The sequence below is a fragment of the Chiloscyllium punctatum genome, chromosome 42 (assembly GCF_047496795.1).
Source record: "Chiloscyllium punctatum isolate Juve2018m chromosome 42, sChiPun1.3, whole genome shotgun sequence".
Classification (NCBI taxonomy): Eukaryota; Metazoa; Chordata; class Chondrichthyes; order Orectolobiformes; family Hemiscylliidae; genus Chiloscyllium; species Chiloscyllium punctatum.
Genome location: NC_092780.1, coordinates 36594736 through 36622128, shown reverse-complemented (window position 1 = coordinate 36622128; position 27393 = coordinate 36594736). Strand labels below are relative to the sequence as shown.

The 27393-nt window shown below is 41.2% G+C and overlaps 1 protein-coding gene across 9 annotated transcripts in view; it reads left to right on the top strand.

Annotated features, from left to right (window-relative positions):
* The window catches only part of fmnl1a (formin-like 1a), a 265065-nt gene extending 238765 nt beyond the window's left edge, over window positions 1–26300 (top strand). For 5 of the 9 annotated variants that reach the window (XM_072561823.1, XM_072561821.1, XM_072561820.1 and 2 more), the window contains 3 exons: window positions 1464–1568; window positions 5495–5618; window positions 22243–26300. In XM_072561823.1, coding sequence (XP_072417924.1) covers window positions 1464–1568; window positions 5495–5618; window positions 22243–22346 — 333 coding nt within the window. In that variant the 3' untranslated portion in view covers window positions 22347–26300. Of the gene's footprint in view, window positions 1–1463; window positions 1569–4909; window positions 5004–5494; window positions 5619–6897; window positions 7011–16382; window positions 16629–22242 lie in introns of those variants that run through there. The other 4 variants (XR_011955183.1, XR_011955182.1, XM_072561819.1 and 1 more) reach the window with 3 other exon arrangements.
* Window positions 26301–27393: the final 1093 nt, after the last annotated feature.

The window sequence follows — 27393 nt, the reverse complement described above, 5'->3', positions numbered from 1 at the left end:
GTTAATGAGTGAACAGACGCAACTAGAGGTGGATAAGGTTCTGGATCCAGATGGACTTCATCCCAGGCTTTTAAGAGAGGTGACTAATGAAGCATTTTATTTGTTGGGATTAATTTCCCAGAAACCAGAAGGCATTTGATGAGGTTGCACATAAAGGGTTATTATGCAAAGCAAAAGCTCATACTGCAACTTACCAGTTTAAATACAAGATAGGCTGATTGACAGAAAAATACAGAATGTGCATAAATGGATCTGTTTCAGATTCGCAGGACATGATGAGTGAGGCCCAAAACAGATGTTCAGACCCTCAACGTTTTACAATTTATATCAATAAATTAGATGAGGAGGTTAGGTGGGTAAAGCTGCAGGTGAGATGTCGATAGGTTGGGAAATATATTGTGAAGATGACATAAGCAGGTGATATCGATATATTGAGTGAGTGAGCAGATGGAGTAGAATATGGGAAAATGGGAACTTGTTTAATTTGGCAGGAAGAATAAGAATACAGAGTATAATTTAAATGGTAAACTACTGCAGAATTCCAAGGTGCAGATGGATATAATTGTTTTACTGAAAGAATCACAAGATGTAAATATGCAGCAAAGCAAGTGATTAAGATGGTTAATAGAATGTGATTCTTTATTACAAAGGGAATTAAACATAAAAGTAAGGATTTATGCTTCAGTTATATGGGACACTGGTGAAAACACATCTCGAATACTGTGTGCAGTTTTGGCCTTCTTATTAAAGTAAAGCTATAACTAAGCTGAAGGTGATTCGAAGGATGTTTACATGAAATCGATACCTGGAATGGACAGGTTGTCTAATGTGATCAGGCTGGATTTTACTTCAATGGAGCTTTGAAAAGCAAGGGATGACTTGAGTTGGACCGAAGGGTCTCTTTTCCGTGCTGTATGACTCTGTCTGATTGGTCTTGACAAAGTGGAAGTGGAAAGGATGTTTATCCTTGTTGATGAGTCCAGAATGAAGGGGACATTGTTTAAAATTAGGAATCACCCTTTAAAGCTAGAGTTGAGAGGATTTTTCTTTCCCTTAGAGGATTGTGCAACTTCCGTAGTCTCTGCCTCAGAGGGCAATGGAAGTGATTTTTAAGACAGAACTAGATGGATCCTTGTTATGCAAGGGAATCCCAGGTTAATGAGGATAAATACGAATGTGGTATATACAGGACACGGAAAGATCAGGCATGAATTTAGTTTATGAAGAACAGGTTTGAGGTATCAAATGCCTTTCTTCTGCTCCTAATTTGTATGTTTGAAAGGGACTTTGATAAATAACAAAGAAATTGCAGGAAAAATTACCAAAACAATGGGAAAGAAAGATCACAAGGCATTAAGTGGTTAGTCTTTTCAAAGTGGTTGAAAGATATATTAATTGTAATTGTACCAAGCCAATAGATTCATGGCAATACCTGATGATTCCATTTTCTTATGTAATCTCAGCAAGCTGAGCAGGAAAATGAGTGCCGAAAGAAGCAAGAGGCAATGGCCGTTCAAAACCCTGAGGACAAAATCTCATCGTCCAATATGGACCAGCCAGATGTGAAGGTGAGGGTTCTGTCTGAGCTGAATGGTGAAATGATTTGACTGACAGCCTTTTGTTTTGCATTGGTTTGGGAAATTATGTTCATAAACTCCCTACAGTGTAGAAACAGACCATTCTGCCCTTTGAGTCCACACTGACCCTCTGAAGAGCAATCAGACCCACCCTCTACCCTAATCCTGTAATCCTGTACTTCCCATGGCTAATCCACCTAGCCTGCGCAGCTTTGGACTGTGGGGGGAAACTAGATCATCCGGAGGAAACGCGCGTAGACACAGGGAGAACATGTAAACTAGCAAACAGACAGTCACCCAAGGCTGGAATCAAACTATGAGGTGGCAGCACTAACCACTGAACCACTGTGTTATCTCTATTGAAAGATTTTGTTAACTAAGGAGAGCAATTTCATTCCAAATATTAAGAATGTTGAATTAAGAGCTCAGCCTGGGATTGAAATTGTGTAAGAACTACCAATGGCCCTTTGGCCTGTCGCCTAGCAACTGATTTGAGGAGCCAATGTAGAGGCCTACCTACCTCTGCCTTCATAGCCCAAGAAGAGCAAAACAACTTGTACAAATCTAAGGTTTCCAGTAAGTTGGGATCTAGGCCGTGAAATTGTCACCAGAACCTCTGGAGTGTCTGAAATTGGTGAGTCTCTGTGAAGGGCCATTGCCATTCTATTGTCCCAACTGATCACAGCAACACCAATCACCATTGGCTCTGTTTCTTTATACTAGGCTAAATCTTAGAATATCTTTTGTTTAACATGAAGCTACTGAGAGCATCGTTTTACTTTAATTCTTCCGTAGAATGTGGGTGTCAATGGTAAAACCAATGTTTATTACCCAGCCCTAATTACCCACGATGAGTGGCTTCATCACCCACCTCAGAGGGCATTTGAAAGTCAACCATTGGTCTTTTAAATCAGAGTAGGTAAGAGTAGCAGATTTCTTTCTCTGAAGGACGTGAGTGAACCAGATGGGTTTTTGCAACAATTGCTGACAGTTGTCACAGTCACCATTACTGAGGCCATCTGATTATTCCAGGTTTGTTTTTCTCAATTAATCCAAATTCCACTAGCTGCTGTTGTGGGATTTGAACCTGTGCCCGCAGGTCATTAGCCTGGGCCTCTGCTTTGCTAATGTCGAGACATTGCCACCACTCCCTGGAGCTGCAATGAGAACAACTGTCTAGTGCAACTACTGAGACATGATCTTCGAAGAAGTCATATCCAGAAAATGTCCCTTGAGACAGCAATCTCCTCACTGACAGTGGAAAGGTTACTGCTGATTGAAGCATAATCAAGGCAAATTGCTCAAGCTGGTTACAGAGTGCAGTGGAACTGCAGGTTGCTATGACAGCTCATACAATGACAGGAAAACACAGTTCTATATATCTACAACTGAATTACACAATGGAGACCCTTCAGCCCATCTTGTCTGTATTGGTTCTATTACCTAATACTAAACTCCTGTCTTTTCACTATGTCTCCGCAGACTATTTTTATTCAAAAGTCATCCAATTCCCTCTTGAATGCCTCCATTGTACCTGCCTCCACCACATTTTTCGACAGTGCACTCACTGACTGAAAAAGGTTTCATTCTCTCACCACCCTTACTTTACATCCCTTTAAAATATATCCACATTATAAGCTCCTTTTATTGATGGGAGCTATTAAAGCAAGAAGTCATAGAATCCCTACAGCGAGGAAACAGGCCTTTTGGCCGAACAGGTCCACACCAACCCTCCAAATTGTAACCCACTCTCCTACATTTACTACTGACTAATGCACCTAACCAATATATCCCTGAGTGCTACAGGCAATTTAGCATGGTCATTCCACCGGTCCTGCACATCTTTCGATTGTGGGAGGAAACAGGGAGAATGTGCAAATTCCACACAGACAGTCACCCAAGGCTGGAATTGAACCTAGGACCCTGGTGCTGTGAGGCAGCAGTGCTAACCACTGAGTCACCCGTGCCACCGCAAGTGCAGACGTGACACCGCAGTGGAGACTAGGATCGGCAGGGTAACTCACTGCCTTCCACAGTCAAGTCCAGGACTGGTACTGTCAGCTATTCTGGTCCCATTAGCCATACAACAACATAATGGAGTGGGAGTAAACCACTAAAACAAAAGGGACTCATGATATAAAAACAGTCACACTTCATATATCACTCACTTCTTGTGTCACTGAGAGCATGTGCAGATCAACTGGCAGAGGTCTTCTCGGACATCTTCAACCTCTCCCTGCAGTAGCCCACTGTCCCTGCCTGTTTCAAGAGGGCCGTCATCATCCCTGTGCCTAAGACGGTTCATGCAGCATGTCTCAATGACTATCGCCTAGTGGCCCTAACTTCAGTGTCATGAAGTGCTTTGAAAGGCTGGTCATGGCATTAATCAACTTCAGCCTGCCCACTACTCTTGACCCACTCCAATTTGCCTATCGCACCAACAGATCCACGTCAGATGCCATATCACTTGCCCTTCACTCCTCCCTAGAACATCTTGACACCAACAACAGCTATGTATGAATCCTACTCGTTGACAATTGTGTCCCTAATTGAAGAATTCCAGCACTGGTCCAGTCCATAGGTGATGAACCTTTGACATGCAGGCCACGTGAACAATCAGCTCCACAAATCTAACAGTTGGGCTAATGCCTGTGCAAACTTGGTTTTGATCATGCCATGAGTAACTTGGGAATAACTGTAGATGATAAATTGAGGAAACACATCAATATTTCTACCTTGGATTTAACCAATAATCAGTCGATGAAAGAATAAACCAGAGCCAGTGTTCGATAGATTTAATCAAAGAAACACATGGTGGCTGAGTGGTTAGCACTGCTGCCTCACTGCAGCAAGGACCTGGGTTTGAGTCCAGCCTTAGGCCACTGTCTGTGTGGTGTTTGCACATTCTCTCTGTGTCTGTGTGGGTTTCCACCCACAGTCTGGAGATGTTCAGGTTAGGTGGATTGGCCATGTTAAATTGCCCATACTGTTCAGGGATGTGTAGGCTAGGTGGGTTGGCTATGGGAAATGTGGTTTTACGGGAATAAAGTGGGAGGGTCGATGGCCCGAATGACTACAGAATAGGAATTCTATCATGATTATAAAGAAATACAGACATATATCTCCTAATTTTACTCTACCACAATAGATATTTTCTAATCAACCTATTCAGGCATTATAACGTACATCTGGATTTTTGATTTGATTTGATTTATTATTGTCACATGTACAGAAATACGGTGATAAGTATTGTTTTGCATGCTATCCAGGTAAATCATACCTTAGATGAGTACATCATGGTAATAGAACACAATGTATTTTCTCTGCTACAGAGAAGATGCAAAGAAAAATCAACTTTAATATATGAAAGGTCCATTCAAGAGTCTGGGGTAGGTGAGATATGAACCCAGGCCTCCTGGACCAGAGGTAGGGGCATTACCACTGAACCACAAAAGTCCCACTGTGTTGTTATTCCACACTTAAGAAACCACCCAGTCAAACCCTCACCTGTATGCACTTAACCTCAATTAAAACAATTAACATTGAGCTTCTCAACTGACAAGCTGCATATTTCACCCAGTGTTTGCTTAACTGTCAGATTCTCGATTCGTCCCTGTATGAACTCTGTATCTATTAAACAAATGTTAACTTTTCAGCAATAAAGAACACATCACTCAGCATCGTGTAATCACTTTGACCTTCTAAAACAGCATGCCACTCATCTGAGTGCGAGTAACACCACAAGAGATCTGCTTTTTTTTTAACTTAAGCACGCCAGGGAGTGATTTAAATAGAGGAGCTGTTTTCTAACATGGGTGACTCCAAATCTTTTTCAATTTCATGAACAATTTATTCTCTGGTGATTGTAACTCACAGTTTCGCAGCAGTGATAAGTGAACTCTTATCTTTTTCTCTAGCCCCTTCCCACGAGGAATAAGGTCCCTCACATGGATCTAATGGCCGAGCTGAAGAAGAAGCAGCAGGGTAAAGAGAGAATGGTGTATGAGGGCAAGGACGGAGCAATTGAGGATATTATCACAGGTAATTCAGTGCAGGAGAATACCACACAGCTGTCTTGCACACTAATCTGGGGAAGTAAAACTTAAAGACTAATCCTTCAGGATTAATTTCTTTTCCCACCCCAAGTAGTCAGATACTGAATCCTTATGCTGGCTCTGTCATGTCACTTCATTGTAGAACGTGTTGCTACACATTCACAGTTTTGTAGAAATCTGGAAAAGGTATGGATGCTAAGGGACACTTAGTGTTTCAGAGCAATAGCTTTTTGTCAGACAAGGACAACAAGAGAATACTGGTGGATAAGTGAAGAGTTGATCAGCCACAATCTAATTGAATTGTGTAGCAGGGCTTGTGGGACTGAATGGCCTACTGCTTCATTGGCAGTGTGACAGTGCCACTCATCAGGGTGGCACTTTACAGCCAGAGGCAACTGAGCTCACTGAAGGAAGTCCCAAGTAGACTATGACTTAGAAAACCATGGAGAAAATACACAGTTGATTTTAAATTCAGGAGCGGTCAGAAAAGTGATAATGCTTAATTCTTCTTGAACCAAGTCCGGAGGTCAAGGAAGAAGGTACAGGTAAAATTGTGTCTCGTGTATTTAGTTGTTACAGCACTGAAACATGGGTATCTTTACAACTGTATGAGTTACTATTGCAGTCAGTGGTTAAATTGAGAAATCCCTGGAAGTGTGGCTTGTTTCTCGGCAATCATAAAGATGCAGAAAATCAAATCTTAATTTGAATGGCATATCACTGTTTTAAAGGGAATTTGAGTGATTATTTTGAACTACTTCCAGTGTCACTTGCATCCAAACCTGTCTCAGTTTATGTTTTATTTCAGTAAAGCCAGATGAGGTGAATAATTAACCAAACATGATTCTCTGGTCTCACAACTATTACAGACAGACATACATGCAAAAGCAAAATTTAGATTGTTTATAAAGTGCCTGTACTGAGACAAAAGATTTCTCATTTCAAATCTTTGGAGGAAGGGAATTGTTAATGTTCAGTTGAAAACTGCCTCTATGACTCTCACTCTCTCCTCTGCTCTTCTTTATATATCCCTCCCTCTTCCCCCATTTTCCTTATGTTTGCTTTTCTCTCTGTGTTGCTTTTTGCTTGCTTGCTGTCCCTCTCCTCCTTCTATGATTTTCATCACATTCTCTTATGCTTGTTCTTTATCTCCATTATGCTCCTTCCTTTGCTTTTCTCTCATATCATGATGATCCCTGTTGCTTTGTCTCTGGTCCTGTTCCTTTCACGTGCACCATTCTTCCTGCCTGGACTCTCATGGACAGCACTGAAGACTGTTCCATTCACAGCGCGGACTGCCAAACGCTCTTCTCGACTGTTCTACGATGCCTCATTTAACGATGAAAGTCCGCCTTAGTGAACTCTGCACTTTCTCTAGGTAACTGAACTGCAACATTAGTGCTTCATGCTTTGAAACCATCATTATTCAGCGATACATTACAGGTTGGAGCAAAATGCATTGTAGGTAGCTTTATGGTTAATGTTGCAAATCTGTATAAAATTTGAGTTGTACTCTTCAGGTAGTTTAATAGGATAATGTATATTATCTAAAGTTATCTAAATTTAGAAATTAAATGATGCAATATTAATGTGTAATTACTTTATCTAATTTAATAGACAAAACAAGCGTTACAATAACTAACAAAGGTAATCTCATATGAATCATTTAAGTCTTTCACTACTAAAATTATGCCACATAATTTGAAGCTTTATGTGGTATTATTATTGGGAATGAATTTCTTTAATGTTGATGCTATAGTATAAATTGACCTTTGGAGTTTCAAGCAATCTCTCCAAAAAGGCAGTGGAGGTTTTGACTTATGCACTGTGTAAAAGTGAACCATCAGCAGGGGGCAGTGGTCATCATGTTTATTGTTCAGCACAAAGCCATTGTTGTATGTGGCCATGTCTTAATCTTCTCCATGGCTCTACAATTGCACCCAATTACACCAGAAAGTAAAACATCAACTTGAGGTCAAACATAGGAGCTGATAACTAACGTGAGTGTAGCATGTTGTGGTTATAAATGGGTTTGACCTTTACAGCAAGTACACACAAGAACACTGATTTTTGCAGCTGACAAATGCACCAGATACTCCCGAGTGACTACCTGTCTTGTTTGTTTAGAATTCAGCAAAGGAGGACCAAAAGCTTGGTTACATGGGAAAACATTGTATGAGAGTAAACTTATAAGGAGCATAAATGCAGACTGTAAGAGCTTCTATAAGTTGTAAGTAGGAAAAGATAAGACACATACATAGGTTCCTTACTGTCTGAAATGGAAGAATTGTGGGTGGCATGGTGGCACAGTGATTAGCATTGCTGCCTCACAGCACCAGAGACCTGGGTTCAGTTCCCACCTCAGATGACTGACTGTGTGAAGTTTACACATTCTCTCCGTGTCTGCGTGGGTTTCATCTGGGTGTTCCAGTTTCCTCCCACAATCCAAAGATGTGCAGGTTAGGTGAATTGGTCACGCTAAATTGCCTGTAGTGTTAGATGAAGGGGTAAATGTAAGGGTCTGGATGAGTTGCGGATCGGTGTGGACTTGTTGGGCCGAAGGGCCTGTTTCCACACTGTAAGTAATCTCATCTAAACAAAGAAATGGCAGAAGAGTTAAACAACTGCTTTTGTTCTGTGTTCACACAAGAAGACGCAAATAACTTCTCAAAAGGTGAAGTCAGAGTCTTTTGCAAAGTAGAAATTGAAAAAAAATTAGAATTAATAAAAATGTGCTGGAAAATTAGTGGGACTAAAAGCTAATAAATCTCCAGGGCCTGACAGTCAAGATCCCTGGGTATTAAAGTTGTTGACCATGGAAATAGTGAATGCATTCGTTGTCATATTCCAGAAATTCTATTGATTGTGAGACAATCCTGACAAATTGGAGGGTGGTTTCACTCTTTGGAAAAAGGACGGAGGGAGAAAATGGGAAATTATAGATTGTTTCGCCTAATGTCAGTAAGTGGGAAGTGCTGGAGCCTATCATAAAGAATGTGATAGCAGGACCCTTAAAATACCGACATTAAATCAACATGGATATTAAGAAAGGGAAGTTGTGTTTGATGAATGTACTGGAGGGTTTTTTTTGAGAACATGGCCAATAGAACAGCTGGAGGAAACCCAGTAGGTATGTGTATTTGGATTTTCAGGAAGATTTTGATAAAGTCCTAGATAAGATATTATTATGCAAAATCAAAGCACAGGGAATTGTCAGTAAGATACTGGCATGGATTGAGAATTGGTTAGCAGGCAGGGAACAATACAGCACTGGGTCACATTCAGTATGAAAGTGGGATACCTCAGGCAGTAGTGCTTAGACCCCAGCGATTCAAAATATATATCAATGATTTGGATATGGGAATCGAGTATAATATTTCCAAGCTTTCTGAAGACCAAAAACTCGGTGGGAGTGTTTGTGGTGAGGAAGGTATGAAGAGGCGCTAGGGTAATTTAGGCAAGTTCAGTGAATGGGCAAATACATGACAGATGCAGGGTGATTTGGGTAATTGTGGAATTGTCCGTTTCGGTAGGAAAACCAGAATAACAGAGTTTGTCATTGATTGAGAAAGGTTGATGTACAAAGGGACCTGGATGTCCTTTTACACTATTCACAGCAATTAAGCATGATAATTAGCAGTTAGGTAGGCAATATCTGTTGGCATTTGTTGCAAGGAATTTCGAGTACAGATGCAAGGATTGCAGAATAGAGCCTTGGTGGATTCACACCTGGAATCTCGTGTGTGATGTTTGTCTCCCTATAAAGATTTATAAAATTAGGAGGAGCATGGATAGGGTAAATAACCAAGGTCTTTGTCCTAGAGTGGAGGAGTTCAAAACTAGAGGGTACATTTAAGGGGAGAGGGGAAGGATTTAAAAAGAATTTGAGGCATAACTTTTTCACACATAGGATGTTGAGTGTATGGAATGAACTGCCTGAGGAAGTGGTGGAGGCTGGTACAAACACAACGTTTAAAAGGCATCTGGTTAGGTACGTTGAATTTGTAAGGTTTTTGAGGGATATGGGCCAAAGGTTGGCAAATGGAACTGGGTCAGATTGGGATGTCTGGTCGGCGTGGATGAGTTGGACCAAAGGGTCTGTTTCTGTACTATAATATCCTATGACTCTTTACCTAAGAAACGATATGCTTGTCAGAGAGCGCAGTGACGATTCAGCAGACTGATTCCTGGGCTGGCAGGTTTGTCGTATGAGGAGAGATTGTACAGACTAGGCCTGCCTGTAACTCCCCTGCTCTGCTCCAGAATACTCTTCTCAGATCCATTAGGACAATGGTATCTTGTTTCAACATCTCACCTCAATGATCGTATGCCTGAAAACATTGACCTCTCTCTCTCATTGTGCTCAAGTTTGGAGTGTGCAGCCACAGCAGACAATCAACTAAACATTTCAAGATCTAAATGGGGGAGCAGGTTCCGTAGAAATGCCAATTCTCAATCAAAGGAAAGCCCGACATATTAATGCAAAAAAAAAATATGTTGCAAGCATTTGTAAATATTTTAAGCTATAGGTACTCAGGGCCTGATAGGTGAGGAGGTCATTATCACAGATTCTAGTCTTAAACTATTTCAGTGAGCTGAATATAGCGTAGGCTATAGGTTTCAATACATTCCAACTATTGTGACATTTAAATCAGCATCTGACCGGAGCTCTGTTAACAGATAGAGATCTAAATGTTCCAGTGCATACATTGCAATAGGTTAGTATGCATGTAGAAAAACAAATGTTATGGATAATTGGGAGAGGATTTGAGTGCAAAAGTTGATAGACGATGCTCCAGTTGTATAGGGCATTGGCAAGACACCATCTGGAGTGCTGTATAGCATTGAACATTGAACATAGAACATTACAGCGCAGTCTAGGCCCTCTGGCCCTCAAATGTTGCACCAACCTGCAGAACCAGTCTGAAGCCTATTTAACTGACACGATTCCAATCCCATCCATATGCCGATCTAATGACCATTTAAATGCCCTTAAACTTGCCGAAACTACTACCGTTGCAGGCAGTGCGTTCCATGCCCTTACTACTCTCTGAGTAAAGAAACTACCTCTGACATCTGTCCTTTATCTATCACCCCTCAATTTAAAGCTATGTCCCCTTGTGTTAGCCATAGCCATCTGAGGAAAACAGCTTTCACTGATCAACCTATCTACCCCTCTGATTATCTTATATGTCTCAATTAAGTCACCTCTTAACCTTCCCTGTAACGAAAACAGCCTCAAGTCCTTCAGCCTTTCCTCATAAGACCTTCCCTCCATACCAGACAGCATCCTAGTAAATCTCCTCTGAACCCTTTCCAAACCTTCCACATCCTTTCTATAATGCAGTGACCAGAACTGTATGTAATACTCCAAATGTGGCCGCACCAGAATTTTATACAGTTGCAGCATGACCTCATGGCTCCGAAACTCAATCCCTCTACCAATAAAAGCTAACACACCATTTGTCTTCTTAACAGCCCTATCAACCTGGGTGGCAAATTTCAAGGATCTATGCACCTGGACACCAAGATCTCTCTGCTCATCTACACTACCAAGAATCTTACCATTAGCCCAGTATTCTGTATTCCTGGTACTCCTTCCAAAGTGAATCACCTCACACTTTTCTGCATTAAAGTCCATTTGCCACCTCTCAGCCTAGCTCTGCAGCTTATTTATGTACCTCTGTAATCTGCAACATCCTTCAGCACTAGCCACAACTCCACCGACCTTAGTGTCATCTGCAAACTTACTAACCCTTCCTTCTATATCTTCATCCAGGTCATTTATAAAAATGACAAACAACAGTGGACCCAAAACAAATCCTTGCAGTACCCCACTAGTAATTGAACTCCAGCATAAATATTTCCCATCAACCATCACCCTCTGTCTTCTTTTAACTAACCAATTTCTGATTGAAACTGCAAAATCACCCTCAATCCCATGCCTCCGTAGTTTGTGCAATAGCCTACCATTAGGAACCTTATCAAATACCTTACTGAAATCCATATACACCACAGCATCTGCTTTACCCTCACCCACCTGTTTGGTCATTTTCTCAAATAACTCAATAGGTTTTGTGAGGCATGACCTAACCTTCACAAAACTGTGTTGACTGTCCCTAATCAACTTATTTCTTTCTAGATAATTATAAATCCTATCCCTTAGAACCTTTTTCAACACTTTACCCACAACCAAAGTAAGGCTCACAGGTCTATAATTTCCAAGGTTGTCTCTACTCCCCTTCTTGAGCAAGGGAACAAAATTTGCTATCCTCCAGTCTTCTGGCACTATTCCTACAGATAATAATGGCATAAAGATCAAAGCCAAAGACTCTGCAATCTCCTCCCTGGCTTCCCAGAGAATCCTAGGATAAATCCCATCCAGTCCAGGGGACTTACCTATTTTTAGACTTTCCAGAATTGCTAACACTTCCTCCTTTTGCACCTCAATCCCATCTCGTCTAGTAGCCTGTATCTCAGCATTCTCCTCGACCATATTGTCTTCTTCCAGTGTGACTACTGATGAAAAGTATTTATTTAGCACTTCCCCTATCTCCTCTGACTCCACACACAACTTCCCATTACTATGCTTGATTGGCCCTAATCTTACCCTCGTCATTCTTTTATTCCTGATATTCCTATAGAAAGCCTTCGGTTTTTCCTTGATCCTATCCACCAACAACTTCTGATTTCCCCTCCAGGCTCTTCTTAGCTCTCTCTTTAGGTCTTTCCTGGCTAACCCTAACTGAGCCTTCACACCTCACCCTAACATAAGTCATCTTCTTCCTCTTGACAAGAGATTCAACTTCCTTAGTAAACAATGGCTCCTGCACTTGACAATTTCCTCCCTGCCTGACAGCTACATACTTGCCAAGGACCCGCAGTAGCTGGTCCTTCAATAAGCTCAAAATTTCAATTGTGCCCATCCCCTGTCGTTTCCTTCCCCATCCTATGCATCCTCAATCTTGCCTCATCGCATTGTAATTACCTTTCCCCCAGGTATAACTTTTGCCCTGCAGTATATACCTATCCCTTTCCATCACTAAAGTAAACATAACTGAATTGTAGTCACTATCACCAAAGTGCTCACCTACCTCCAAACCTAGCACCTGGCCAGATTCATTACCCAGTACCAAATCTAAACTGGCTTCTTGTTGGCCTGTCTACATACTGTGTCAGGGAACCCTCCTGCACACATTGGACAAAAACTGACCCATCTAAAGTACTTGAACTATAGTATTCCCAGTCAATATTTGGAAAGTTAAAGACCCCCATACCAACCACCCTAACACTCTCGCTCATATTGAGGATCATCTTTACACCTCTACATCTCTGGAACTATTTGGAGGCCTATAGAAACCTCCCAACAAGGTGACCTCTCCTTCCCTGTTTCTAATCTCAGCCCATATTACCTCAGTAGACAAGTCATCAAATGTCCTTTCTGTAACCGTAATACTGTCCTTGACTAACAGTAGCACACCACCTCTTTTTTTTTACCATTTTCTTTGTTCTTACTGAAACATCTAAATCCCGGAACCTTCAATAACCATTCCTGTCCCTGCTCTACCCATGTTTCTGAAATGGCCACAACATGTTGAAATAGCCACTACATATTTGTCCCCTTATTTAAAAAAGGATGGAAATGCACTGAAAGCATTTCAGAGATTTATTAGAATAACATCTGAAATGGGCGGGTTGTATTTGAGGAAGGATTGGACAGGCTAGGTTTGTATCTGCTAGAAGTTCGAAAAATAAGAGGTGTCTTTATTGGACCCCCTGAGGGGTCTTGACAGGTTAAGATGTGTCTAGATCCCATTTGATTGGGGACTGTATTCAGCCAAGTGCTGCCTCAGTGTCAAAGGTCATCACCCTTAACTCAGGTAAGAGGTTTAGTTCATTTGTTCAGGTTTTGGATCAAGGAACCAGAGGAAGAGTTTTCTTGAGGGAGAATCTAGAACTAACGGTCACTATTTTAAAATATGGAATCGCTAATTTTAGATGAGGAGAACTATTTACTTACAGAGGTTGAGTCTTTGGAACTCTCTTCCTTAAAAGGCGCTGGAGGCAGTCTCTTTGAATATTTCTAAAGTAGAGATGGCTAGGTCCTTGCTCAGCAACGGAATGGGTGGTAATGTTGGGTAAGCAAGAATGTGAGATAATTAGATCAGCATGATCTTATAGAGTCATAGAGATGTACAGCATGGAAACAGACCCTTTGGTCCAACCCGTCCATGCCAACCAGATATCCCAACCCAATCTAGTCCTACCTACCAGCACCAGGCCCATATCCCGCCAAACCCTTCCTATTCATATACCCATCCAAATGCCTTTTAAATCTTATTGAATGAAATTACAGGATAAAGGGACTAAGGACTCCTCATTCATATCTACCCAATAGAATTGAAAATGGCCCAGATATGTGCTGTCCACAGAAAGCAGAAGCTCAATTTGGCCATAGTTTTGTAGGTCTCATTGATGACCCTTCCCAGTCTAATCTGCTCTAAGGAAAACAACCCGTCTGTCCAATCTCTCTCCATAACTAAAACTATCCAGCACAGCATCATCCTGGTTAATCTCCTTTGCACCCTCTCCAGTGCGATCACATTGCTCTATAGTGTGGACAGCGCAAAAGACTGAAAGACAACTTGGGCAATAAGTGGTAAGTACCATTCACACGACATAGATGCTAGTCCAATTATCTCCAATGATTCAGTGTACATTCCCCTTGACATTCAGCCATTGTCAGAGCCCCCACCATCAAAAGTTCAGGCTGGAGAGGGATGGGGGTGTTGTCATTGAACATAAGTTTAAGTAGAACAGCTTTATAAATACTGTGAATTTAAGAGCAAATCAGAGACTGATAATTCTATAGTATCTAACTCACTACCTAATTTCGCAAAGCCCCACTGATGTCCATGTAGATGGAGTCTTCACATTAGTCTGAATGAGCACACCCCTACAACACTCAACCTCAATTCCATCTAGAAGAAAACAACCTGCTCAATCAGCAGCCCTTCAGTACCATGGGCAAGGCTTGTACAACAACATCCGCCAAAACCATGCCCTCTCTTGCTGAGAAGAATAAGGACAACATACACATGGTAACACCAAAATGTACAGGATCCCCTCAGGCCATGCCATTCTCACCTGGAAATATATCACTCTACCTTCATGATCATTGTCAAAATCCTGGACTCCCTCCTAACAGCAACGTTGGGGTAACTACACCATGTGGGCTGCATCTGTCCAAGGAAGTGACTCATTACCAGCTCCTTAAGGATGATTAGGGATAGGCAATGGGTCTTACCAATGTTGTCCATATCCCATGAAAGAAAAAAAACAAAACTACTACTGCAACTTCATCTCTGTCTTAGCTCCCTATTCCAATATTTATGCAATTAGTCTCCATTTTACATGCTCTATAAACTGGGTTCACCATAAACCTTAGCGTCTGTATTTGAACTTGCGCCAAGTCCTGTTCTCTCCTACTCCCCCGTTCTTGGTTATTCACTCCTTGGAAATGAGCTTTGCTGGCAAAATCATTCCATCAGTAAAGATGGAGAGCCACCTTCTCGAACTGCTGCAGTAAACCCACAAAGCAATTTTGAAGGGTATCCCACTTTTTGATCAAGTGCTTACTGATCTGCATTGACCCCTAGTCCTACATTTTTATCCTCTGATCACCTTGCCCCAGTAGCATCCTTCTTCCTTACAACACTTTAGGATATGGATGCTTTTTCCAATTCAAGCCTCTTTTGCAGCCACTATTATAAATGCTGCAACATTGGAAACCTTGCTTTCAGCTTCATTTTTTAAAAATATATTCATTTGTGGGATGCGAGCATCACTGGATGGCCAGCATTTATTGCCCGTTCTTACTTGCCCTTGAGAAAGTGGCGGTGAGCTGCCTTCTTTAACTGCTGTATTCCACTAGCTGTGGGTTGACCCACAATGCCATTAGGGACGGAATTCCAGGATTTTGACACAACTGTGAAGGAACGGTAATATATTTCCAAGTCAGCATTGGCTAGGAGGGGAACTTGAAGGTGGTGGTGTTCCCATATATCTGCTGCCCTTATCCTTCTAGATGGAAGTGGTCACGGGTTTGGAAGGTGCAGTAAGCTGCAAGCTCAGGAATTGCCCCCAGCAAACATCAGAACCTTTAATATCTCCTTACCTGACTCATCATCAAAATTTGTTTCATAATGCACCTCTGAAGTGTCTTTGAACATTTAACAGAGAACAGTAGAGCTCACGAACAGCCACTATGGCCCACCAATACTGAGCTGACCCATGATGCCTTTCTTAGCTGAAAAATACCTTTTGCATCCACATTGTCCATATCCGTGCTGATTCGTTGTACCTGTCAAGGTGCCTCTTAAATGTTGCTATTGTATCTGCCTCTATTAACTCCTCTGGCATTGTATTCCAGGCATTTACCAACCTCTATGTAAAATACCCACCTCTCACATCCCCTTTAAATTTACCCCCTTTTACCCTAAACATTTGACTGCAGTCAAAGCGCTTTATAAATATAAGTTATTTTAAAATAGGATATTCCTGTGTGTGATACTACACAATGTACAGCACAGCCGCTATATTACAACAGACAACAGTTTGCACTATTCCAAAGTACTACCATGTTCCGAAACATTCATTAAAGGTATGGAGTGTTCAGTTACAAGGCATGAAATCATTTCATTTTACAACGTTTAACAACTTGTGCTTATTTTCATCTAAACTGATCTAGGGCTACATCTCTCAGTAACATTGTGGAGTTCCCTATATGCTGTGATGTGTGCTGGCTCTCTGAGGTTTCTGCTTCTGAGTGCTGTGTTTCCGCTGCCTGATAGCTGCTCTTCACGAAGCGTGCTGCTGCCTAGCGCAGGGGCTGCTGCTATCGTCTGGCTTTGCTTCCTGCCTCTGTGTGCTGCTTCTCTGCTTCTCTGCCCTGCTTCTCCTGCTGTAAGCCACCTAGCAGGCATGACACTTCAAGGTAAGCCTCAAAGGTGTCTGATATTATTTTACTCACAGCTTCAACGGAAGCTTGAATTTTGATCAACTGACAAATAAGTTGAATCAATTAGGAGTGGTAATGTTGGGGTAAAACAGGCACTTTTGGTGTTGAGGACATGTTGTGTTATGTGATGTTGTTGGGGATAGAGCACATGATGAGTAACAAAAGGGATATTCTGACCAGACCTTGGGCGAGAATCCTGAATTCCTTACATTTCCAGATGGCATACTCTAAACTGTTCAGTTCACGGGTGAGGAGGGGTGAATCATAGAATCGCTGCAGTGTCCACACCGACCCTCTGAAGAGCACCCCACTGAGACCCACCCACCTACCCAATCCCTGTAACCCTATATTTCCCATAGCTAATCCACCTAGACTGCACATCCTTGGACACTATGGGCAATTTAGCATGGCCAATCCACTTAACCTGATCGTCTTTGTGCTGTGGGAGGAAACTGGACACACCCGGAGGAAATCCATGCATACACAGCAACAATGTGCAAACTCCACACAGACAGTTGCCCAAGGGTAGAGTAAACCCAGGATCCTGGTGCTTTGAGGCAGCAGTGATGATCACTGAGCTACCGTGCCACACCTTCTTTATTCTCTCACCATCTCAGTTGAGTTGTAACAAGATTAATGAAGCAAAACGCCTTCCCTTGTGTAAACCTCTTACACAGATCCAAAGGAGCTTACCATTTACAATGAGGCAGTTTAACCAGGCTTCCTTGAGTTAACGAAAAGAGTGGGTTTATTCGTTCCTGAACCTTAGTGGCAGAGCACACATTCACTTAAAAAACAGATAAAAAGATAAAAGTTCAAAAAGAAAGACATATGGGTCAGTCTCTGGATTATTCACAAAGAGAAGAATCGTTGAATGTTATGGATTTGTCAGAGTGGAAGTTTCTAAAAATATTGACACTGATAATTGAACAGTTATTTTTGAGAGTCTTGGTTTTGCACACTTTTTGAAGTTCCAACATTCAGGGTGAGAAAGAGTCCTTTGTTTGCTTGTTTCCTTTTTAATTGGTTTGCAGCTCATTTTAAGAGAGGATCAGTCCCTTAAAAAGGCTTGAGTGGCTAGGAGACAGTTCTTCTGCCATGATTTTCACAGCATGCTAATACTTGAAGCAGGCCAGGTACACCCGAAAGCATTGAATCCCATTAGTTCACTCCAGTGGAGTTGAAACTGGCCTTTTATTTTGTACGTTCCTAGTGAATAAAGCAGATATATTTGGAGGGGGTGGCATTCTGCCAAGAGGGGAAAGATAGACAGTCCCTCATTATCCCTGTTTAAGTCTCTCCCTGTTTGAGGTCTCCACTTGACAGTTTACACATGTGCGTCTTTCCATGGACGTTGCTAAATAGTCGATGAATTTAAATCTGCAGTTTTTCTGCAGCACTCTTCCTTTTAAAAATGGCATTGTTTGGAATTAGAAGTTGAAAATGTCTACAAATACTGCTTTTGCCCGAAACGTCTATTTTCCTGCTCCTCGGATGCTGCCTGACCTGCTGTGCTTTTCCAGCACCACTCTGATCTAAACAAATACTTTAGGGTCTAATCTATTGTTGTAACTGGGATGATGGATCACACATGGGGAAATCAGTCAGCTGTTAATGGGTGTTGGGAACCAGCCTGTTAATTTCAGTAGTATTTCTGTGATAGTCTGTTTCTATATCTGAGAATGATACAGATTGGCTGGGCAATCATTTTAATCTATGATATTATTATAATTATTGAAGTTGTTTCAAATATGGCTGACTGGCTTGTGTGAATGTAGTGTAGCGTCGGATCAAGGAGTAGTTCAGGATCAAATTTTATCGGTAGGACTCAATATGGTTTTCAAACAAATTTATTTTGTAAATAGATTCTCATAGTAGCTGTACATGAGGTTAACATGAGACCCAATTTACTGGAATCACTATTGGTCAGAGTACTGCAGTGTGGTTGGAGGCTGTGTTTATTTGTGCCAAAGCACTAAGGGGCGTACTTCTTGCATGTGTGCAGCTGCAACAAAGTGCCTTTGGCATCATTAACACTGAAGTCCCAGGTGGCTGCCTGCATTAAAATAAATAGGCACAGAAAAGGAAACCTATCACTGGGTGCAACTATTGTTAACATAAGGAGTCAGTTTAGCTCATTAGCTGGAGAGTTGCTTTGTAATACAGAGTGATGCCAACATGTAGGTTCAATTCCTATGCTGGCTGAGATTACCTTGAAGCACTTTCCTTCTCAACCTCTCCCCAGGTCATTTGGTTAAACTGCCACCAATCCTCCCCCTCTCTAATGAGGGAGTAGCCTAATGGTCTGGTAAGATGATAGTGACTTTAATTCCATTTCCTGTTTGTTGGAGGGTGATTCACTGTAATTAATATAAACTGTACATTTTAAATAATGTACCAGTAAGACATACTTGACTGATAGATCAAATATTGCAGATTCTAATTTGATGAATATTCCAGCGTTTATTTTTACTGGGACAGATAATACACCACTTCAGGATCCATTTCAGTCTTCGTCTGGAATGACTGCTGTATGCTGGTGTCCTTCCATTTTTGAGAGATGCTGGACACAGCAAACAACCATTGAGGTGAAGGGTGTTCAGGTGCACCATTGCTGGCAACAAAGGCCAATCCTCAAGAGGCAGGTTCCGCTACTTGTGACACACGTGAAGCTGCGTGTGGATTTTTTTTCAGTGTTGGCATCTGTTGCCAAGTTACAATGACCACTGGGCATTGTGCTGGAGGAAGCAGGCCACAGCAGGAGCCATCATTTCCTTCTTTCTCCAGCTAGTGATTCCCAGGTGCAATAGTCAGTATTCCTGGTCTTCCATGTCATGCTTGCAAGCATCCTTGAAGCAGAGCCTTTAGCACTCCCCTGATTACCTGGCTTCAGGTACCTCACTCTGCAGAAGGTCCTTAGGTATCTAATCATGTTCCACCCTGCATCGACTAAAGCTGTCTCTGGATGATTCCTGTCAGCTTGCTTGGCAGCTTTGTCTTTGAAAAGACTGTTGCAAGTCCTGATTTTGTCCAGGAAAGGTATGCATATAATGTGCCTTGGACAGCTACTATATTGCATTGTTATCAGTATCATTAATAATCCTGTACGGTTAGTGTAATTTTCGTATCTTGTTTTCGGAAGAATCCTGGATAATGTGGTTGCAGATGACATGAGCCTCTCCTGGGTGGATATGGAGATTTATGAGGTACTTTCCAAGTACCATTTGATAGACCTGGTTCAGGCTCCTGAACCAGAGTCTGGTGAGTTACCTCCGACCCACCAAAGAGCATCCCACCCAGACCTACCCTCCTATCCTATCCCTGTGACCTTGTATTTCCCTTGGCTGATCCACCTAGCCTGCACATTACTGGACTCTATGGGCAATTTAGCATGGCCAGTGCAACTAACCTGCACATCTTTGAACCTAACAGGTAATATCCCATTTAGAAAATAAATTGCCTTACTGTGGTTAATCTTTATGTGACATTGGGTCCTGCCTTTTCACTGATGGCACACACTCTGTGGGTGGAGATTACCTTTAAGACGGAGTAGATCTGTACCAGATCGTAAGGACCACATAATTCTGTCTGACCAAATGTAGTCGCACTTATCAATATCATGAAATAAATTTGCTTGTTATTTAAGAACAGTTCCTCTTCTGTGCATGTTCTACAATGCCTAATCACTACATAGGCCCAAAGCAGTGCAGAAACAAAAGATTGGTGATAGCAAGCTATTACAAGGAGCCCTTGCCCAGTGCCAAATTATAGTCAAGGTGATAAATTCCAATTTTGATCATCTGGGAAAATAACACATGCCCCACTTGGAAAATACTATCAACATGTTGATTCTAATGAAATTGATTGGTTCCATGTCAAGAATGATGTGGACCCTGATAGAACTGATGAGCCACCAATCTGCCCTCTGTGACAATGCACTAATTCAAATGTTTCCCATCTTTGCTACAGGACACAGCAATCAATGGGCTTCGGTGAGGTTTCCTTTTGTTCAATGAATTAAGTATTGTCCTCTTTCAGAGCTGGATTTCACTCATCTGTTTTGTTTCAAGCAAAAAACTTCAGTGTCCAACTTTGGTATTTGGATAAGAAATGTTGTGCTTCAGCAAATTTCCTAGGAACAATACCCTTATCAAAATGTGCTGATAAGTGGAGGGAAAACCTGTCCTTTTTATACACATTCCAAATAACAGAATCTAATTCTTCTAATTCCTCTTATTTTGTGACTCTTGTTTTAGTTCAAAGGACCTGATGATACCTCAGCAAGTGAACACTCCTAATGGCCATTTGGCTTAGTGTGGTTTTCAGTGACTTGCTCTCACTTTCCCTGATATTCAAATTTTCATACCAATGACAAAACAGAAATTGCAACCCAGCTGTTTTATTATGCTCAGCATTCCAATAACATGAAGCCAATCTTAGCAGCCAACAGTTTCCCTGGTTAAGATCAGGGGAATTCAACAATGACCAGGGAGTTGAATCTGGTCTGTAAAAGACCACAGTCTTGCATTTGTATAGTGCCTTTCACCAAACTCCTTTCCAGCCAAATACTTCTGAAACACCATCACTGTCGTAATGTTGGAAAGGTAACAACCAATTTGTGCACAGCAACCTCCCACAGATAATGACTAGATATACTAAAGAAAGTCAGCTGGAGCCAATCTTTACTTAGTTTTGATTTGGAGATGCCGGTGTTGGACTGGAGTGTAGAAAGCTAAAAATCACACAACACCAGGTTATAGTCCAACAGGTTTAATTGGAAGCAATTAAACCTGTTGGACTATAACCTGGTGTTGTGTGATTTTTAACTTTTTACTTAGTTTAGCATTTATTTACAGGCTGAACCATTACAAGGTTACACCTCCTAACTCAACCAGAACCCAATTTCAGCGAGTGCCTCTTTTCAACTACTCAAATCAAACTCCAAATAATGCTCGCCTCATTAATTAAACACAAATTGGTACACAATTAGCTGGATTGCCTGTTTCAGCAATGTTGGCTGACGGACAAATATTAGCCAGGGCACTGGAACTAACTTTCCCTGCCCTTCAGAATAGTGCAGTGGGTATTTTTTCTCTTTCTTAGAGTGTAATTGGATTCTGGGTTTAACGTCTCGTCCATTAGGCAAAACCTCTGACAGTGCAGCATTCCCTCAGTACTGCACAATAGTGTCACCTGATGAAGGAGGTGCGCTCCAAAAGTGTTTTGATTTTCAATAAACGTGATGTATTATGTCCTAATGTTTGTGTAACTTCTAGTGTCAACCTAGAATTTATGCTAAAATCTCTGGACTGAGATGTAATCCCATAATTCTCGGAATCTGGAACGAGCGTCACTATTTGAGCATTGACCACTATTTACTGAGCGTTAGTTCTGATAGATTTTCAGTGCAGTCAGTTATGCTATTAATTAAGTTAGCGCCTCAGTTTGGTAGATCGCTGTTTTAAAATGTATTATCATTGGACCTTTGCGTAGATATTTCATTTGGATAAGGAAGGGGAATGTTCATGTGGCAGATTTCCTCCTCCTCTTTTCTGCTCTGACTCACTCCATGTTGACCTTTCTCCTACAGATCTACGCAACCAGCCATACAGACGAGCAGATGCCATGAGGAAAAGTGTTCGGAAGAGAATGGACGAACAGACCCTTCGTGTATCCGGAGAAGTCTCGTTATAACCAGTTGCCTGAGCGGTCAGGGGAGAGGGTGGGGGGAGTCAGATAAATATCTGGGTGAAGAAACTGGTACCAGTTGTTACTCTCAGCCAAAGCTTTATACCAAGCTGTATTCCCAGTTTAGTAACAGATCCCTTTTGTATACACAATGTAATTCACTTGCTTGATGTAGATAATTTACCAGTACAAATGTCTTTGAGGACCCAAGGTGAAGGGGGATTAAGGATACAACATTTCACATATAGCTGAAGTAACAAAGGCTGAGAATTCTTGAATACATGGGAAACTAAAGGGGGATGATGTGACTGTCACTTCCCCCTTGGTGAAGGGACTCCACATTAACTCCCTCCAACACCATGTCCCCAGTGGGTTTCTCCTGGTTAATGACCATAAAAGCAAAACTGGAGGTGTTTCTTGGTTAACTGGTGTTATTTACATATCTGCACTGCTTTAGCCACCTTGCTTTGCATCTTCTGCATTTAAGACTAGAGAGGCAGTAATTAAAAATTGCTCAGAAATTATCAGGAGCACTTTCACTGCTATATGGACAATCACAAGGAGACTAAAAACTGAATTCAGGGTACAGGATGGGCTGGACTCTGTGACATTAAGATGTGAACATCTTAATTCCAGTTTATAGCAATCTCTCTTATTTACGAGGTTTACTTATAAAAGGTGCACTTGCTGAAGGGTGATTAATCGCTAATCATTCAGTGACACAGGACTGTATTTGGTTGTACTGGTTATAGATTAGCCATGAGAAAATGTATCTGTATAATCATTTTTTTCAAAGTCCTCTAATGCTATGAAGAATAGGAATATTTGGATTAGAACTCATTGCGATTGTGTAGGCTGACCATCTTGATCTGTTCCAAGAGTTATGGCAGAATTAAAGAGAACCAGCTCTGAAATTCAGGGGTGCTTCACCCAGAGACTGAATAAAGCTCTAAAGAGCTGAAACTATGTTGAGTTTGCCTCTAACGCATCAATGAAATTAGGAGTATGTCTTAGTACTAACTTGTGACAGCAGTTCAGCACTTACCCGTTCCATATGTGGATATGTAGCCCTCAGGTGTCAGTACAAAAGTAGTTCTTTCACATTTTTTCCAGATTAAGGCTGAAAAAAGAGATTTTCCAACAACTGACCAAGATGATCTTCCAAACACCTTTTCCATCTAGTGGCGACGAGGGCACAGAAGTGAGCTGCATTCCCCTGCTCTTGATCTGTGCTGTATCTCGAGCCTGATTTCTAACTCGTTTCAAGCGAGCTGGTTTTTACGGGAGTTAAAGATCTTGGCCAGAGGACAATTATCTGTAATTGTGAGTGGGTTCCTCTGGGATAGGAAATAGGAAATTCAGGCCATTCTCACTCCAGATTGAAATTGCGGAGTTGAAGGGAGAAAGTTAACAAAACCAAAATGAGCTGCTGTCAGAATTGGTGTCAAGACCATCTCAGAATTTTGGAGTCAGCAGCCCCGAATTCCAAAGGTTCTGCTGCAGTAAAGCCCTTGGGACCTGACTATTTGCATCAGCACCTACAATAATTCATTCAGTCCGAAAGTTATGACAGAAGGCCAAGAGAACCCGATCTGAATTTCAGGGTCCCCTCGATTAAAGCTATTGGATGTACACTCCAGGATAATCATTAAGATACACAATCTAGTCAATTTCTAGTTGTGATTAAGCTGAACACATCATTTAAAAATTACCAAGTCCCTGATATCCAATGCAACCACCAGCCTTTGGATAAATCTGATTTTACATCTCCATGTTATTCAATTTTTATTTTTACTTTTTACAAGGGATATGTTAGTAGTAGAATGCACTTGAAAATATAAATTGTGGCATTATTTCTTGCAGCAGTAATTCCACTTGTTAAAATTTTTGCAGATCAATGTAAATCCTTTTTTTTCTCGTTGTACATGAGGTTGTAAATCTTACTTCTAAATTATCATTAAGTATTCAGTTCAGTCCCATTCACATCAACAGATCTTGTTTTAATGCAAAGGAGGGATTGATGGAGGGGTTAGGAGAGTTCCTGTGTATTTGCTTTGCCTTCACCCTGCCTGGCTGTGTAGGCATCAGGGCAAAGGGGAGAGTGTTTCCATTCAGTGTACATAACAGTGAGGTAAGCTGAAAGGACTCAAAGCAATGAGAACTGTACTGTGTGACCATTTGGCATCCCATTAACCAAGTTGGCTGTTTTCAGCTAGATTCTATGAAAATTGGTCAGATTTTGACTGCAAACACTCCTGCGAAATTCCTTGGAAGATTATGCTATGTTAATAGTGCTATATAATTGCAAGTTGTCAAGTGATTACAACTTGCCACAGAGCATAGACAAAATAGAAATTATGTTTGGAGACAAACTATTGATAATTGATGCTTCTCTGACCAGTTCTGTTCAGCCTCTGAAGATCCAAGTCCAGAAGTTGATAGATTCAACAGCAAAACCAGGAAATTGGTACTTTCTGATAGTGTTAAACTAAGTCTATAATCGGTGGCCTGCCTTTTATTAACACATGTAGACTGTGCCTCCTATCGGATTTGAGTATTGACCCATAGGTCTTTGTAACAAACACGTGGCTGAGAGAAGAATTGCTGAAGTAAATTGAGATGATGCTAAAATGTACAGAGCAAAGTAAACCTGAGGGTATGGACAGAAAGAGGAAGGTTCAGGTAGAGTAGGTGAATGAGTAGGAATGATTTAATTAAAATATGGTAAAAGCATTGAACATCTTGCACATTCTTGACACGGAATCTGTCTCAGTGGGAAGTGCCAATTGCAATGGTGTTCACAGCCCATTCAAATGGTCCAAATTGGTTTGACAGCACATCTAGACGCTCTAGTGAAGGCCGAAGCCAAAGCATTAAGCTCACTAAAATATCCTTCTGAGTATGAGGAGAAAATCTGTGTGGACAAGCAAAAGATAATGGGGATAAAAAGACTGCTGTATGTCACAGAAAAGAGATAGAGGAATTTAGAAGCCTTATTGAACTACAGGACTGATCTAGGATGACTGAGCTGTAGATGAGACACACAAGGCTTTATGCACTGTGGTTTCCCTAAGAAACATTTTAATGTTGATGATCCTGTAGACATTGAATAGTCACCATTTTGCAGATCTCTGTTGAGCTCGAAAAGACAGACAGGCTTATTTATAATGGACTACCCACAAAGCTCTCAACCACTTAAAAGCACGGAGTGTTTTAAAATGGTGAAGAAATCAGTCTGATTTAGTGGTGTGGCTTTTTAGAAGCAGCCATTTTTTTTCTGCACAGGAATTGAATTAGAGTGTGGCTTATATGTAAGGCAGTTCTATATACAAATCAGTATGGTATTTTATAACTCACTTTGTAAATACTTTGTGTCATAGGAAATCAAATACAGAATTCTGAAGCAGAAAAAAAATGCCTCAACCACAGTCTATGTGGACTGAATAAAAGCAAAAATCCTTGGGATGCTCGAAATTTAAAATCTGTACAAAAAATGGTGGAAAAATTGAGCGGATGTGGCTGAACTGATGCAGACACAGACTCAAAAGCTGAACTCGGTTTCTGCCTAACCTGCTGGGTTTTTCTAGCATGTTCTATTTTTATTCCACAAGGTCTGGTGGTTAGTTGATCCTGACAGTTCTGAACAGGCAGTGCTGAGCAGCCCATCAGTCCTATTGCCCTGAGTATATGACATAAGTAGATCATGCTTACATTGGTCTTAGCCCTGTTTGAGCAGAGACCTTTTATGCCACTATTCTTTTTCTTTGCATCTTAGAATATTCAGAACAAATTCTCTACATGCTTGAATCCAGTTCAAGACCCAAAGTGTAAACTTCAACAAGAAGAAGTGTGTACAAATGGATTGTAAAAGAAATGCATACATTATATTTCAGAGACTATACAAAAAATGAATGGATAATTTTTTATGCACTAATAATAAATGTCTGTATTTCAAAGAAAGCTTTGCTGTGTTGTTGATGGGATTATTTACCATTGAAGGAAGGGTTTACTTACTGTAAATGGCATATATTTTCAAATCATCTTTAACATTTTGAATAAATATGAAAGACTTTTTTTGACTTGCCTCGTTGAAACCTCTCGATCTTTTGTTGCAGACCCTGGAAATTGTAGAGAAATTATTGCCTCAACTTTTCTTTTTAAATGTGTAATTACATAGAATGTATCGTACAGGAACAGGCCATTTGGCCCAGCTGTTACAAGCTGGTGTTTATACTCCACACAAACTATCTCCAATTCTATTTCATTCCAGCCTATCACCATGCCCTTCTGTATTTATTTGTGTCATTAGCTTTCTTTTCTGGAAATGAGTCTATACTTCAACTGCTCTTTGTTCCACGGGGAGACAGAGTTGTTCTAATGTCATTAGACTCTTGGTCTAGAGACATCCTGAGGACATGGGTTCAAATTCCACTGCAGTACCTAGAGGAATGTAAATTCAGTCAATAACATCTGGAATCATAAATTAATTTCAGTAACCATGAAACCATCATTATCATAAAAATTCATCTGGTTCATAAATATCTGTATCCTTACATGATCTGGCCACATCTGTCTCCAGATCCACAGTATTGTGATTGACTTTTAACCGCTCTCCGCAATGAATTAGCAAGGTTTTCAGTTCAAGGACATTTAGAGATAGAGTGCATTATCAAAGGTGCCCACAAAGTGGGCGGCACGGTGACACAGTGGTTAGCACTGCTGCCTCACAGCGCCAGGGATCAGGGTTCAATTCCTGCCTCAGGCGACTGACTGTGTGGAGTTTGCACATTCTCCCCGTGTCTGCGTGGGTTTCCTCTGGGTGCTCCGGTTTCCTCCCACAGTCCAAAGATGTGCAGGCCAGGTGAATTGGCCATGCTAAATTGCCCGTAGTGTTAGGTAAGGGGTAAATGTAGGGGTATGGGTGAGTTGCTCTTCAGAGGATCGGTGTGGACTTGTTGGGCCGAAGGGCCTGTTTCCACACTGTAAGCAATCTAATCTAATCCCATAAAAGTGTATTTTTAAGCAAAAATAAAAATGTTTCTTCTGATTTCCC